This window comes from Canis lupus, chromosome 6, assembly GCF_048164855.1.
Source record: "Canis lupus baileyi chromosome 6, mCanLup2.hap1, whole genome shotgun sequence".
Lineage (NCBI taxonomy): Eukaryota > Metazoa > Chordata > Mammalia > Carnivora > Canidae > Canis > Canis lupus.
Genome location: NC_132843.1, coordinates 16,126,315 through 16,139,106, shown reverse-complemented (window position 1 = coordinate 16,139,106; position 12,792 = coordinate 16,126,315). Strand labels below are relative to the sequence as shown.

The following is a 12,792-nucleotide window of genomic DNA, read 5'->3' as shown; positions in this document are numbered from 1 at the left end:
CACAGGCTATCTGCTTATTAGTCATGAAAATTCAACCTGGAACATGAATGAGTCATAAGAAATTGATTTCCCGGCATCATCTATAAGTAGTGAGGATCACAAAAGGAAAACAAAACAAACCCCCAAAACTCCTAGATCTAATTAGAGGAATAAGTAAACAAGTGCTGACTTTGTTCTCTTTTGTCATAAAAGGGAAAAAAACCAAACTAAGTCCATGTATTAACCAAATAAATCTCTTCTTTAAAGCATTAGGTCTTGGATTTTCTGAGAAACTTTAAAAGTTCACGCTATATTTAGTTATTATGCACACTCATCAGCTTTCTTCTACTTTTCTAACAGCAGAGTAAAATTTTTTTGATTGTTTTGTTGGCCTCCCCTTAAATTCCTTTCAAAACAACTTTAGTTATTTATTCTAAAGACCTATAAAGATCCAGGGTCTCCCTCTATATAGAGTCTACAAAAAAAGTTTTTAACATTGAGCTTTTCTCCTCTAAAGAACTTAGAGTTAGTGAAAACATATACTTCATGAAGCAGTTATAGTCATCAAGTTTACTTCAATATTCTGACTTTCAGGGCACTTAGGTGGTTCAGTTGGTTGGGCATCTGCCTTTGGCTTGGGCTGTGATCCCACGGTCCTGGGATCAAACTCCACATCAGGCTCCCTGCTCAGTGGGGAGTCTGTTTCTCTTTCCCTCCACCCCTCACTCATGCTTGCTCTGTCTCTCTAGTGCTCTCTCAAATAAATAATCTTTTTAAAAAAATATTTTATTTATTCATGAGAGAGAGAGAGGCGCAGAGGGAGAAGCAGGCTCTGTGCAGGGAGCCCGACATAGGACTTGATCCCGCGTCTCCAGGATCACACCCCAAGCTGAAGGCGGCGCTAAACCGCTGGGCCACCAAGGCTGCCCCTCTCCCCTTTTTAAGATTTTATTTATTTATTAATGAGAGACACAGTGAGAGAGAGGCAGAGACACAGGCAGAGGGAGAAGCAGGCTCCATGAAGGGAGCCTGACACAGGACTGGATCCTGGCTCTCCAGGATCAGGCCCTGGGCTGAAGGTGGTGCTAAACTGCTGAGCCACCCAGGCTGCCCTCAAATAAATAAAATCTTTAAAAAAACCCCACAACATTCTGATTTTCAAAAAAAAAAAAAGAAAAATTCCCTAAAATACAAACTAGTGAGTCTGAGATCCTGCTCTCTTAGAACCACTACAAGTTTATAATATGAGTAATTCAAGTAAGGCTAATTTTAATTCTGAGGAATACTGTATATATAGCTCTCTCTGGAAGGCATGTGAAAATGATCCTCTTGGTATCATCTCACAAAGAGTGATAATGAAAGAAATATGTAGTAATATGCCTCAGGGCTCCATCCTCAGGCAGATTTTGCTCAACATTTTATTAATGATTTTGATGCTGGGCACTAATGGAATACTCATCAAATTTGTGGAAGACATAAAGCTGAAAATAAGCCCTAACTTAATACAAGGCAGGAAAAAAACCAACTATGAAAGACTTCCAGAGGAGGGAATAATGGGCCAAATCTAACAAAGCCAAATAGAACAGGTTAAATGTGTGATTCTAAACCTCACTGAACTGAATCAGAAGAGAGAATCCAGCTTGCCACCCACACAGGCAGGTAATTTTTTGAAAATGCTTTAGCACAAAACTATAGAAAGGGTATACAAACTCTGAAGTGAGGTAGACCTGGGTTCAAACGCTGGCCCTGACGTTTATCAGTCACTTTGGGTAAGTCAGTTAATCTTTTTGAAACTTAGTTACCTTATCTATAAAGTATGGTACTGTAAGTTACTACTTCCTTTTTATAGGAAAGCTGTGAAATGGAAGCAGTATACATAAAGATATAATCCAATTTCTAGAATATAGTACTTATTCAATAGTGTTCTTCTTTTACAATGGAGTAGGCTAAATAGTATAAGGTTTCTCTGCAACCTACTCTGAAGCCATGACTATGAAGTCCTTTATTTTTATCTAAAACAACGTATCTATAAGTAGAGGATAAGAAAGATGTATTTCAAGGTTCTAGTCACAGTAAGCCCAATAAGGAACAACCAATAATATCTAAATGCTTTGACTATATTAATATAAGTAAAAGAGACACATGCAAGCGTAGAGCGGGTCTGTACCAGGGAGGTACAGAGGAAGAGAATCTCAAGCGGACTCCCTGCTGAGGACAGAGCCCAACATAGGGCTTGATCTTATGACCCTGAGATCATGACCTGAGCTGAATCAAGAGTTGGATTCTTAACCAACTGAGCCACCCATGTGCCCCTAGACTACTGAATTTGTAATTAGGATTTTTGACAAACTAAAACGTTTAAGAGAAATGGTCCTTTGAAGTCTTGAAGTAATGCTGCCTGAGGAACAGTTAATGAACAAAGGACTATTTACCCTAAGGAAGAGTAAGACTCAGGAGGGCCCTGACAGTTGTCTTCATGTGCAAAGTAGAAGAAGAGTAAAATTTGTTCCAGAGGCTCCTGAAGGCAAAATTGGAATCAACAAATAACCTGTAAGTAGAATAATTTCTACACAAACTTAGGAAGAGGTTTTTAATATCTCACTAAAATTAAACAGACTCAGGGGATCCCTGGGTGGCTCAGCAGTTTAGCGCCTGCCTTTGGCCCAGGGCGTGATCCTGGAGTCCAGGGATCGAGTCCTGTGTCGGGCTCCCTGCATGGGGCCTGCTTCTCCTTCTGCCTGTGTCTCTGCCTCTCTCTCTCTCTCTCTCTCTCTCTCTCTCTCTCTGTGTGTCTCTCTCATGAATAAATAAATGGAATCTTAAAAAATAATAAAAAAAAATTAAACAGGTTCGAGAGATTAAATTTACAGTAGTGTATTCAAACAATGGCTATTTGTTAAAGAAGTTATATAAAGAATTCAATTTAGAAAAGAGTGATAATGGGCAGCCCGGGTGGCTCAGAGGTTTAGTGCCTGCCTTCAGCCCAGGGCATGACCCTGGAGACCCGGGATCGAGTCCCACGTCGGGCTCCCTGGATGGAGCCTGCTTCTTCCTCTGCCTGTGTCTCTGTCTCTCTCTCTGTGTCTCTCATGAATAAATAAATAAGATCTTTAAAAAAAAAAAAAAAAAAAGAGTGGTAATGAAATGAATCCTATAGTCCTTAACTGTATAGACTGCTTTGACCACTGATGTAGCACATTCATTTTCCAAAACAAAAAGAGCCATGACCTCAACACTTAGCTTATTTAAACTTATATTTAGCTTATTTATTGCTTTCTGTGACTGGTAGAGTTGAATATATGTTATACATATAAGGATACACATACACATTTTTAAAAACTTTATAACAGCAAATTTTTCTTTTCTGAATAATTTCTTAGTACAGTGTCACTAAGTAACTGTCCTACCATATATAACATATCTGTAACATCAAAACCAGTTTAGGTCTCAATTATTGCCTATAACAAGCAGAAGCATAAGTCAAATGTTTTTTCTAAAGTTCAGAGAAATTTCAGGCCCTAATAGCATAATGTTACAGTGGTTTAGGCAGTCAAAGAAAAGATAATACTTGCCATTTTTTTAAATTGCCAAATAAAAGTAAATTTGTTTAAAGAAAGCAAGCTACAAAAGAGGTTGGCTTATGAGAATAACAACTCTCTTAAATTTCAGAAGAGAACTTAAAGACATGCTAGATAAGCTCCTACACTGTTCTGATTCAGGCACGTCTGAAATTAAAGAAGCATACCTTGAAGCTCATCAACCTGGTTAATCTTAACTGTAATTTCAAACTTTAGCTCTCATTTCTTTTCTAAAATACCAGTGAGCTTCAAGTGACTTTTAGAACACTAAAAATAAAGTAATTCTGAATGAATTCGAGATCATATTTCATCAAGCAAGTGACATTATCCAGTTTCAATTCACTTCATATGCCTTAAGTGTTAGAGGCACTCACCTCTCTGGTCTTATATTAACCTCTACACTCTCATTATCTTGTTTATCTTTGGTATTCATAAATATCAAGGCTGGGGTATTCAAAATACCATAAGCTACATATGAATCACTTCACAAAACATTAATTAATATAGGTTAACAATCACTTAATCTGAAATCTTTGGGACCAGACGTGATTTGGAATACAGATTTTTTTTTAACATGAAGGGTAATATGGAGCATATATAGCTTATTACATAACACCTCCAGTGGAGCCCAAGGCATCATCCTGTAGTCAAGCATGCTGAGACTTTCACAGCAAAGCATAGGAATGCTCACATGAAGTGGGATAAATAAGGACTATATAAATAGCATCCTGTGAGTTGAGGTGAGGTTGCAAATAACATTTAAAAAACTTTTGGATTTTAGAATCATATAAAAGATTGTGGATGTATGTTCTAGCCTTACCTCAACATGCAGCATGAGTAAAACTGGAAAGTGTTGACATTTTGAAAATTTCCTTTGCTAATAATATTTAGTTGACTGATAACATGGGAGGAATATCAAAATCCTATTGGATATCCAGTACTTAAAAGTATATACTGATAAGGATGTTAATTCCACCTGTAAGATGTGTTTGCACTTAAGACAATAACTATTCTAAGCCAAAATAATGTGTTACACCTGCATAATTTATCAAAATTTTGTTTGTTTATTTATTTATTTAATTTTTACCAAAATTTTGTAGATGTCCACTCATAGGCAATGCAATAGAATCTTTAAAAGCACTATAAAACCATTAAGACTATCCTGAACCTAATTCTTAAAAAATGTTTCATAAAGTTTATTATAAATGGGGACTAAGAATATCTTAGCTCTGACAGATCATATACACAAAAAGATTATTTTCTTTTTCTTTGAGATACTGTTGAATAATGGAAAAAATAGAGGCCTTTAGGTCAAAGGATAGATATCAAGCCCTGCATTGGGCTCCCTGCTCAGCAAAAAGCCTACTTCTCCCTCTTTCTTTGCTCCTCCCCCTGCTCGTCATGCTGTCTCTCCCTCTCAAAAAAAATAAGTAAAATCTTTAAATAAACAAACAAATAAATAAAAATGTAAGTATTTCAGGGGCACCTGGGTGGCTCACTGGGCTGAGTGTCTGACTCTTGATTTTGGCTCAGGTCATGGTCTCAAGGTTGTGAGACTGAGCCCTGCTTTGGGCTCCATGCTTGGTGGGGAATCTGTTTGAGATTTTCTCTCTGTTTCCCTCCTCAGTCCCTGCTCATGCTCTCTCTCAAATAAATCTTAAAAAAAATACATATTAAAAATTTTTTTTTAAATTAAAATGCTTTCCATTAAAATGTTCTGATTATTGAATTATTACTAAATCAAAATGCTTTAAATTAAAATGTTTTTTATGTATGCATTAACCAAAGAGATACATATACACTCTTCATGTATACTCCCAAAACACAAAAGGTGCTTTTCTTATATTGTTACAGAAAACTGTACCGTTTTTTAAAATAAAATCTGTAACTCTTAAATTATCTCTATAGTTTGTATAGCTAAGTGTAATAAAGGAAGAAAAGTTGAGGGGAAAATATTCAATTTTATGCTGCAATTAAGGAAAGATACTTACTCAATTTTCTGCTGCAGCTGTTCAGAAAGCTTTTTATTTTCTTCCTGGAGAGTATTCTTTTCATTCACTTAAACATAATATGAAAAAGAAGCACATATTATAGCTATATGAACATGTCTGTTAGGCTTTTTTAATAATATCATTAATTATGGAGAAATTAGGATTTCTAGTTCTAAGTCATATGTTAGAGTTAATACTACTGTGCAAGACTAATCCGTTACTAGGTAGTGATTACTACATCCCATATATTGTGCCAGTTCCATGTAACTAATTAACTGATAATTTTATTTTATGCTTTAGGCAAAAGAGAAAAAGTACTTCATGTACTGGGGAGTACAGTTTAATTATCCATACTAAGGTCAAGGGAGCATTCCATCTGTTGCTCAGCCCTACTAATTTCAAATACTATTTTAGTAAAAGATATCTTGAAATAAATCTGATAATAACAGTAAAATAACACTGAATAGCAGTATATAATTTTTATAACGTAAGCAGATTTAGGTCCAATTTTCTTCCTTAGTCATACCCTGTTTCATAATTTTGGTATTAGTATTTGTTTGAATCTACCTTGACTAAATTTGTGTTTATTTAATTTAGAAAGCAGAAACTCAACTTTGGGCTATAATTTCCACTTCAATCAGCACAAAATTATTATAAATCCTTAGTATGAAGTCACTGTTAAAGCACATTCTTCACTAGGAGGAATATCAAGATCATAGTAAATATGACTAAACCTCTAAAAAAGAAAGTTAATCATATTCCAAAAATATGTTAATAACTTAGTGGTTTACAAATCTAAACATATTTTCCTTCGTTGAGTAAATAAAATTTTTTTTGGCTATCTATAATATGTGAGGTTACTAAACTAACCCTGGTTAACTTTACTAAGTACCAGTTAAATTATATGAAATAAGATAAAACTAAGGAAACAAACATGGACATGATCAAAGGAAATTTCCTTCTTGCTTTACAGCTGCTAAGACTTGAGGGCAAATGTGAACAGTGTATATCCCATCTTTTTGTACCCTATTTCTTATTGAAATAAGCATTAAATTAAATCTACAGAAAGGGAATAAAGGACATTTGAACTTTTGCCTACATGAAGAAAAAGGTATATAAACAATCCATTTGACTGCAACCAATTTAATAATAGGTTTAAACAACAGTACATTATGCTTTAAATACTTAATGAATAAAGAAAGGCAACTCACTAAGCTCTGTGATAAGTTTAAGATTCTGCTGCCGGATATTTTCAAACTCTTGCTGTTTTTTCCGCATATGCTCTTCAGTTACTGCACAGCGATCACATAATCCTGCTCTTAGCCTAGGACACAAAACCAAAATATTTTAATTTTTTAGGGATCCCTGGGTGGCGCAGCGGTTTGGCGCCTGCCTTTGGCCCAGGGCGCGATCCTGGAGACCCGGGATCGAATCCCACATCAGGCTCCCGGTGCATGGAGCCTGCTTTTCCCTCTGCCTATGTCTCTGCCTCTCTCTCTCTCTCTGTGACTATCATAAATAAATAAAAATTAAAAAAAAAAAAAATTTTTTTTTAAAGATTTTATTTATTCATGAGAAACGCACAGAGATTGAGAGAGGCAGAGACACAGGCAGAGGGAGAAGCAGGCTCCATGCAGGGAGCCTGATACGGGACTTGATCCTGGACCTGGGGATCACGCCCCGAGTCAAAGGTAGATACTCAACTGCTGAGCCATCCAGGCATCCCAAAACCGAAATATTTTTAGAGTAGAACTTATTCTCACCAGAAAACAAATATGTGAGATGATGCTATGTTAATTAGTGGAAATTCTTTCACGATGTATATGTTTACCAAATCACCATGATGTACGTTTTATTTTACACTTTTATCAATTATCAATTATACCTCTATAAAGCTGAAATTTAATTTTTCAACTACTAAAAGTTATTTCCTTATATTTGGACTCCAAGATTTTTATACTTTATAAAGCTCTAAAGAACTGACTTGGTAAATATAGAGAAAATTAACTAGTTTAATGATGTATTATTCCTTTAACATATTCTAGAATAGGCTGAAATCATGCGACAACATCACTTTCTACAATAGATTATAATTCCAAGTGGAATTCTGTAAATTCTGCCAATTTTATTTATTTATTTTTTAAAGACGTATTCATTCATTCATTCTTGAGACAGAGAGAGAGGCAGGGACATAGGCAGAGGGAGAAGCAGGCTCCATGCAGGGGGCCTTACATGGGACTCAATACCGGGAGGCCAGGATCACACCCTGGGCCAAAGGCAGGCACTCAACTGCTGAGCCACCCAGGCATCCCAAATTCTGCCAATTTTGAACTCTATCCAAGGAACTTATTTATTGAAGAAACTGACCTTGTTTTATTTTATTATAGTCAAAATATGAACTCCAGTCCAGTACCATGGGGCTGAATTATATATTAAGCAAGCTGGCATCTTTCCTTTCCATGTAAATGCAAATTGTTTTGGACACTGTTTATTGATGGATTAAAAAAAACAATATATTTAAAGAACAAATTAAAAAATATACTAGAATATTAAATGCATTGCTGGAGCCTTTTCTAGTAAAGATAGTAGGGGAATAGCTATTTTGGGGCCATATTTTGTTTAGGTGACACCTATTGCCCTAATAGGGGAGGTCTTCTACCATTGCCTGCCATAACCCCTGTTAGATGCTGCACTGTACCACTCGGAAGTCCCTAAGGCGAGAAGACTGGAATTAAATTAGAAATCAATAACAAGGGCAGCCTGGGTGGCTCAGCGATTTAGTGCCGCTTTCAGCTTGGGGTGTGATCCTGGAGACCCGGGATCCGGTCCTGCGTCGGGCTCCCTGCATAGAGCCTGCTTCTCCCTCTGCTATGTCTCTGCCTCTCTCTCTCTCTGTGTCTCTCATGAATAAATAAATAAATAAAAAGAAAAAAGAAAAAGAAATCAATAAGAAAATTTAGAAAATCCATAAATCTGTGAATCTTAAACAATGTACTTCTAAATAAACAATGAGTTAAAATAGAATCACAAGGAAAATGACAAAAATAGGCCATAACACACATGTACATATAAAGCAATGATCAATAAATAAAAAGTTCTTGAATATTAAACATGTGACTATCAAAACAACTTCAATAGTAGGGTTGTTGGAAAATAGAAGTCTTCCAGAACATGGGGTGGGGGGTGGGGTAACAGAAATCAGAGAAAAGATTATAAAGTATTACTTTATGACCAAGAAATGTTACAAAAAGAGATAACATATTAAACTGGAGACAGGAAATAACAGAAAAAGATTGCCAGACCTTTAGAGATACTAGCCTTCAGGTTAGTAACAGGCTGAGTGCCTAACACACTGAAGGAAAAACACATACAGCTCCCCCTCACAAAATTTCAGAATGATAAAAAGATCAAAAGTCCCAGGAAAGAAAAAATGTTACAAAGAATAACATTAGAATGATATCAGTCTTATCAACATTGGATGCAAAGATAATGAGAAAACAAATGTCTTCAAAGTTTGGAGGAAAATTATTTTGGAAACTAGAATTTTATATCCTTTCAAAATATCATCTAAATCAACAGTAAAATAACATTTTTAGATATGCAGAGACTCTGAAAATTTACTTTCTGTGCTCTTTTCAGCAGATACTTGAGGGTGACCTATAACAAAATGAGCATGAAAAAACCAATAAAAAGGAAAAATAGGCCCACATTTCATCAACCATGTTCACTTGAATATCTTCAAGGTCTAAAATAGTGCCTTGGCACAAAACAAGTGCTCCATAATTATTTGCTAACATGAACATGAGTAGAAAGAAATAATGGCATTAATGTGGGGATCCAGTGAAGAGAAACTCCAGAATGGCAGTTGTAGAATAACCTAGAAAGTAAATGGTCCAAATCAGTACAGAGTATTTCAGCGAAAGAAGTATGCCTTCAAGGAAAAGAACAAAAAAAGATTATAATCAATAAATAGAATAACACATTACATAATACTAATGACATGGTAAGGAAAACATGTTTCTTATCTCAATATGAAAAAAGTTGTTAGAACTTCTAGGAAAAACACAGCAAACTCACTTAAATATGTCCAAGTCATAATATAATTATGGGCTGATTTGAGCAAGATATGAAACAGAATAGAAAAGAATCTATGTGGCCTGGACATTGGAAACAGTCTCAAGTGGCACAGAGGTCATGATATTGGATCTGTAGAGAAGGAAATCTTATCCTGGCTCAGCTGAGAGTATTTACAGAGTCAATAAATAAACACTGTTTACAATTTTTCAGCTTCTATAATTAACTTATAAACCAAATATAAAAGATTGAGATCTGGTAACAGAAAACAATGTAACATTTATCAAGCTTGTCATTATTTACACTTAAAGGTTCAGCTGAACAGAGTGGGAAGTAGAAGAGAGGAAGAATGATGCCGGGAAGGGTTAAAGTATCAATACCTTCCTGCAATATAGTGGTGAGTTCAGGGAGACGGTTCAGACATTTTCCTAAAATATATTCCTGTAAAGACATACTTTTTTTTTTTTTTTTTAAAGATTTTATTTATTTATTCATGAGAGACACAGAGAGAGAGAGGCAGAGACACAGGCAGAGGGAGAAGCAGGCTCCATGCAGGGAGCCCGACGTGGGACTGGACCCGGGGACTCCAGGATCACGCCCTGGGCCAAAGGCAGGCGCTAAACCGCTGCGCCACCCAGGGATCCCTGTAAAGACATACTTTTACAAAAATGTATGTATTAAATAGGCTGGAAGGTAAAATAGAACTAAAATAGTAACTATTCAAAAATACGCAAGAGATAAATAGTATACTCATCTTCATAGTAAGAAGTAGGCAGATAATGTCTCAAATTGATAAATCAAGTGTTAGAGTGAAAATACATTATTTATGGGGCACCTGGGTGGCTCAGTCCGTTGAGTGTCTGCCTTGGGCTCAGGTCATGATCTCAGGGTCCTGAGACTGAGCCCTGTGTTGGGCTCCCTGCTCAGCGGGAAGTCTGCTTCTCCCTCTCCCTCTGCCTGCTGCTCCCCCTGCTTGTGCTCCCTCTCTTGTTCTTTCTCTCAAATAAAAAAAATAAAATCTTAAAAAAAAAAAACATCATTTAGAACTTTGGTGAATGAAGAACTGGGACTGGCAGGGTTGGCAAAGAGAAGAACAAAAAAACCTACTGCTTTTATAGTAATTATACAACTTTATACAACGTACATGCCTTACTTGAATAAAAATTCAAAGGGGGGAAATATAAGCTAAATGGTATATTCCTTTTATCATAGCATTTTAATAGTAGTACATTCTAGTAAACTTTGTGTGCCATCTTTTTGAGAATTAAGGTACTAAAAAAGACATACATCTTCTTGTCTTTCTGCTCTAATACATGTCTTCAGATTCTCAAGCATTTCTAAAGCTAATGGTAAAGTCTGTTTATGCCCTTAAAATTCTAAAGGAAACAAGTCTCTGTAAACTATTCCAAAACCAAGACACTATTAAACTATTTTAAGAGGAAACTCAATTTTAACCATTTGCTTAAAGTACCTGACATTTCATATTTACATTTCTCTTTTAAGATTTGTTCAAATAGCTTAGGGTCCAATTAATAAAAATTCAAATATTTGACCCAATTGTGGTAAATAATTTACACACAGAATTTTTAAACTATAAAGGCCAAAGAGATGGGGGATCCCTGGGTGGCTCAGCGGTTTGGCGCCTGCCTTTGGCCCAGGGCGTGATCTTGGAGTCCCGGGATCAAGTCCCATGTCAGGTTCCCTGCATGGAGTCTGCTTCTCCCTCTGCCTGTGTCTCTGCCTCTCTCTCTCTCTCTCTCTGTCTCTCATGAATAAATAAATAAAATCTTAAAAAACAAAAAAATAAAGGCCAAAGAGAACAGAATATTGAAAAGTCACTGATGGGGCTCCTGGAAGGCTCAGTCAGTAGAGCATGTGACTCTTGATCTCAGCATTTTGAGTTCAAGTCCCACGTTGGGTGTAGAGCTCACTTAAAAATAAATAAATAAAAATTAAAATAAAAAATTGAAAAAGTCAGTTTTGAAAAACACTGAATGAAGGAGATAAATGGCATTTAACAATTCTAATGGTTATTTAAATGTCATTCTACTAGTTGACTTGTCAGTAAAAACTGAACACTACTTTTTTTCTAAGAAATCAAATCTAATATATTAAAATATCATAATGTATCATCAAAAACAATCCCTCAGAACCCCTACTTTCAAGTTTAAAAATGCTACTTGTATAGACAGTTCTAAAATGAAACAATATTTCCTAACTTGTTTATTACTACCAGTTTTCTCCAGTCAACTGCCATTCTTTTTTTTTAAATTGGAGTTCAATTTGCCAACATATAGCATAACACCCAGTGCTCATCCTGCCAAGTGTCCCCCTCAGTGCCCATCACCCAGTCACCTCAATCCCGTGCCCACTTCCCCTTCCACTACCCCTTGTTTATTTCCCAGAGTTAGGGGTCTCTAGGTTTTGTCACCCTCACTGATATTTTCACTCATTTTATCTCCTTTCCCTTTGTTCCCTTTCACTAATTTTTATATTCCCCAAATGAATGAGACCATATAATGTTTGTCCTTTTCTGATTGACTTATTTCACTCAGCATAATACCCTCCAGGTCCCTCCAAATTCAACTGCCATTCTTGATAACATCTGTGAAAAAGAGTCAACTCTTGACTGCTTACAGATCCTAGTTTAAATTTAAATGGATGTGAGAAAATATGCTAGCTCCTATTTCTATCAGCAAAGTTCCACTGCTTTCCTCTTGCCTCTCTTCCACTGATGCTATCAGAAAAAGAAACATAATTCCACTTGTAAGATTAGAAAGCAACATGCTTCCTAAGTCATATTACAGTTTGCTCATAGAGATGAACAAATAAAACCTTTCATTTTGCAACTGGAAAATTTACCAGACTAACAGAACGCTCAATTGTTTATATCCCAAAAAGATTTCCTCAAATTTATTCATTTTCATTCAAAAGGGTTTACTGAATACCTACAATGAGTACTATACATGCCAATTATACAACAGTGGCCAAGATAATGTCATTTGTTTTAAAGAGCTTACAGTGTATTAGAAAAAGGCAATAAAAAAGTAATTATGGCAAAGTATGATTCACATCGCGACAGTGGAAATACATGGTACTATGAAAGTACTTACCAGAATTAAATCCAGTCTAGAAAGTCAGAGGTTTCATGAAGAATATATTTAAATTCA

General features: G+C 35.9%; 1 protein-coding gene across 6 annotated transcripts in view; it reads right to left on the bottom strand.

Annotated features, from left to right (window-relative positions):
* Nucleotides 1–12,792, bottom strand: part of RBBP8 (RB binding protein 8, endonuclease) — a 100,837-nt gene that overhangs the window by 38,761 nt on the left and 49,284 nt on the right. For all 6 annotated transcript variants that reach the window (XM_072829015.1, XM_072829017.1, XM_072829016.1 and 3 more), the window contains 2 exons: nucleotides 6,760–6,872; nucleotides 5,549–5,615 (listed from right to left, as the gene is read on the bottom strand). In XM_072829015.1, the coding sequence (XP_072685116.1) occupies nucleotides 5,549–5,615; nucleotides 6,760–6,872 (180 nt within the window). The remainder of the gene's footprint in view (nucleotides 1–5,548; nucleotides 5,616–6,759; nucleotides 6,873–12,792) is intronic.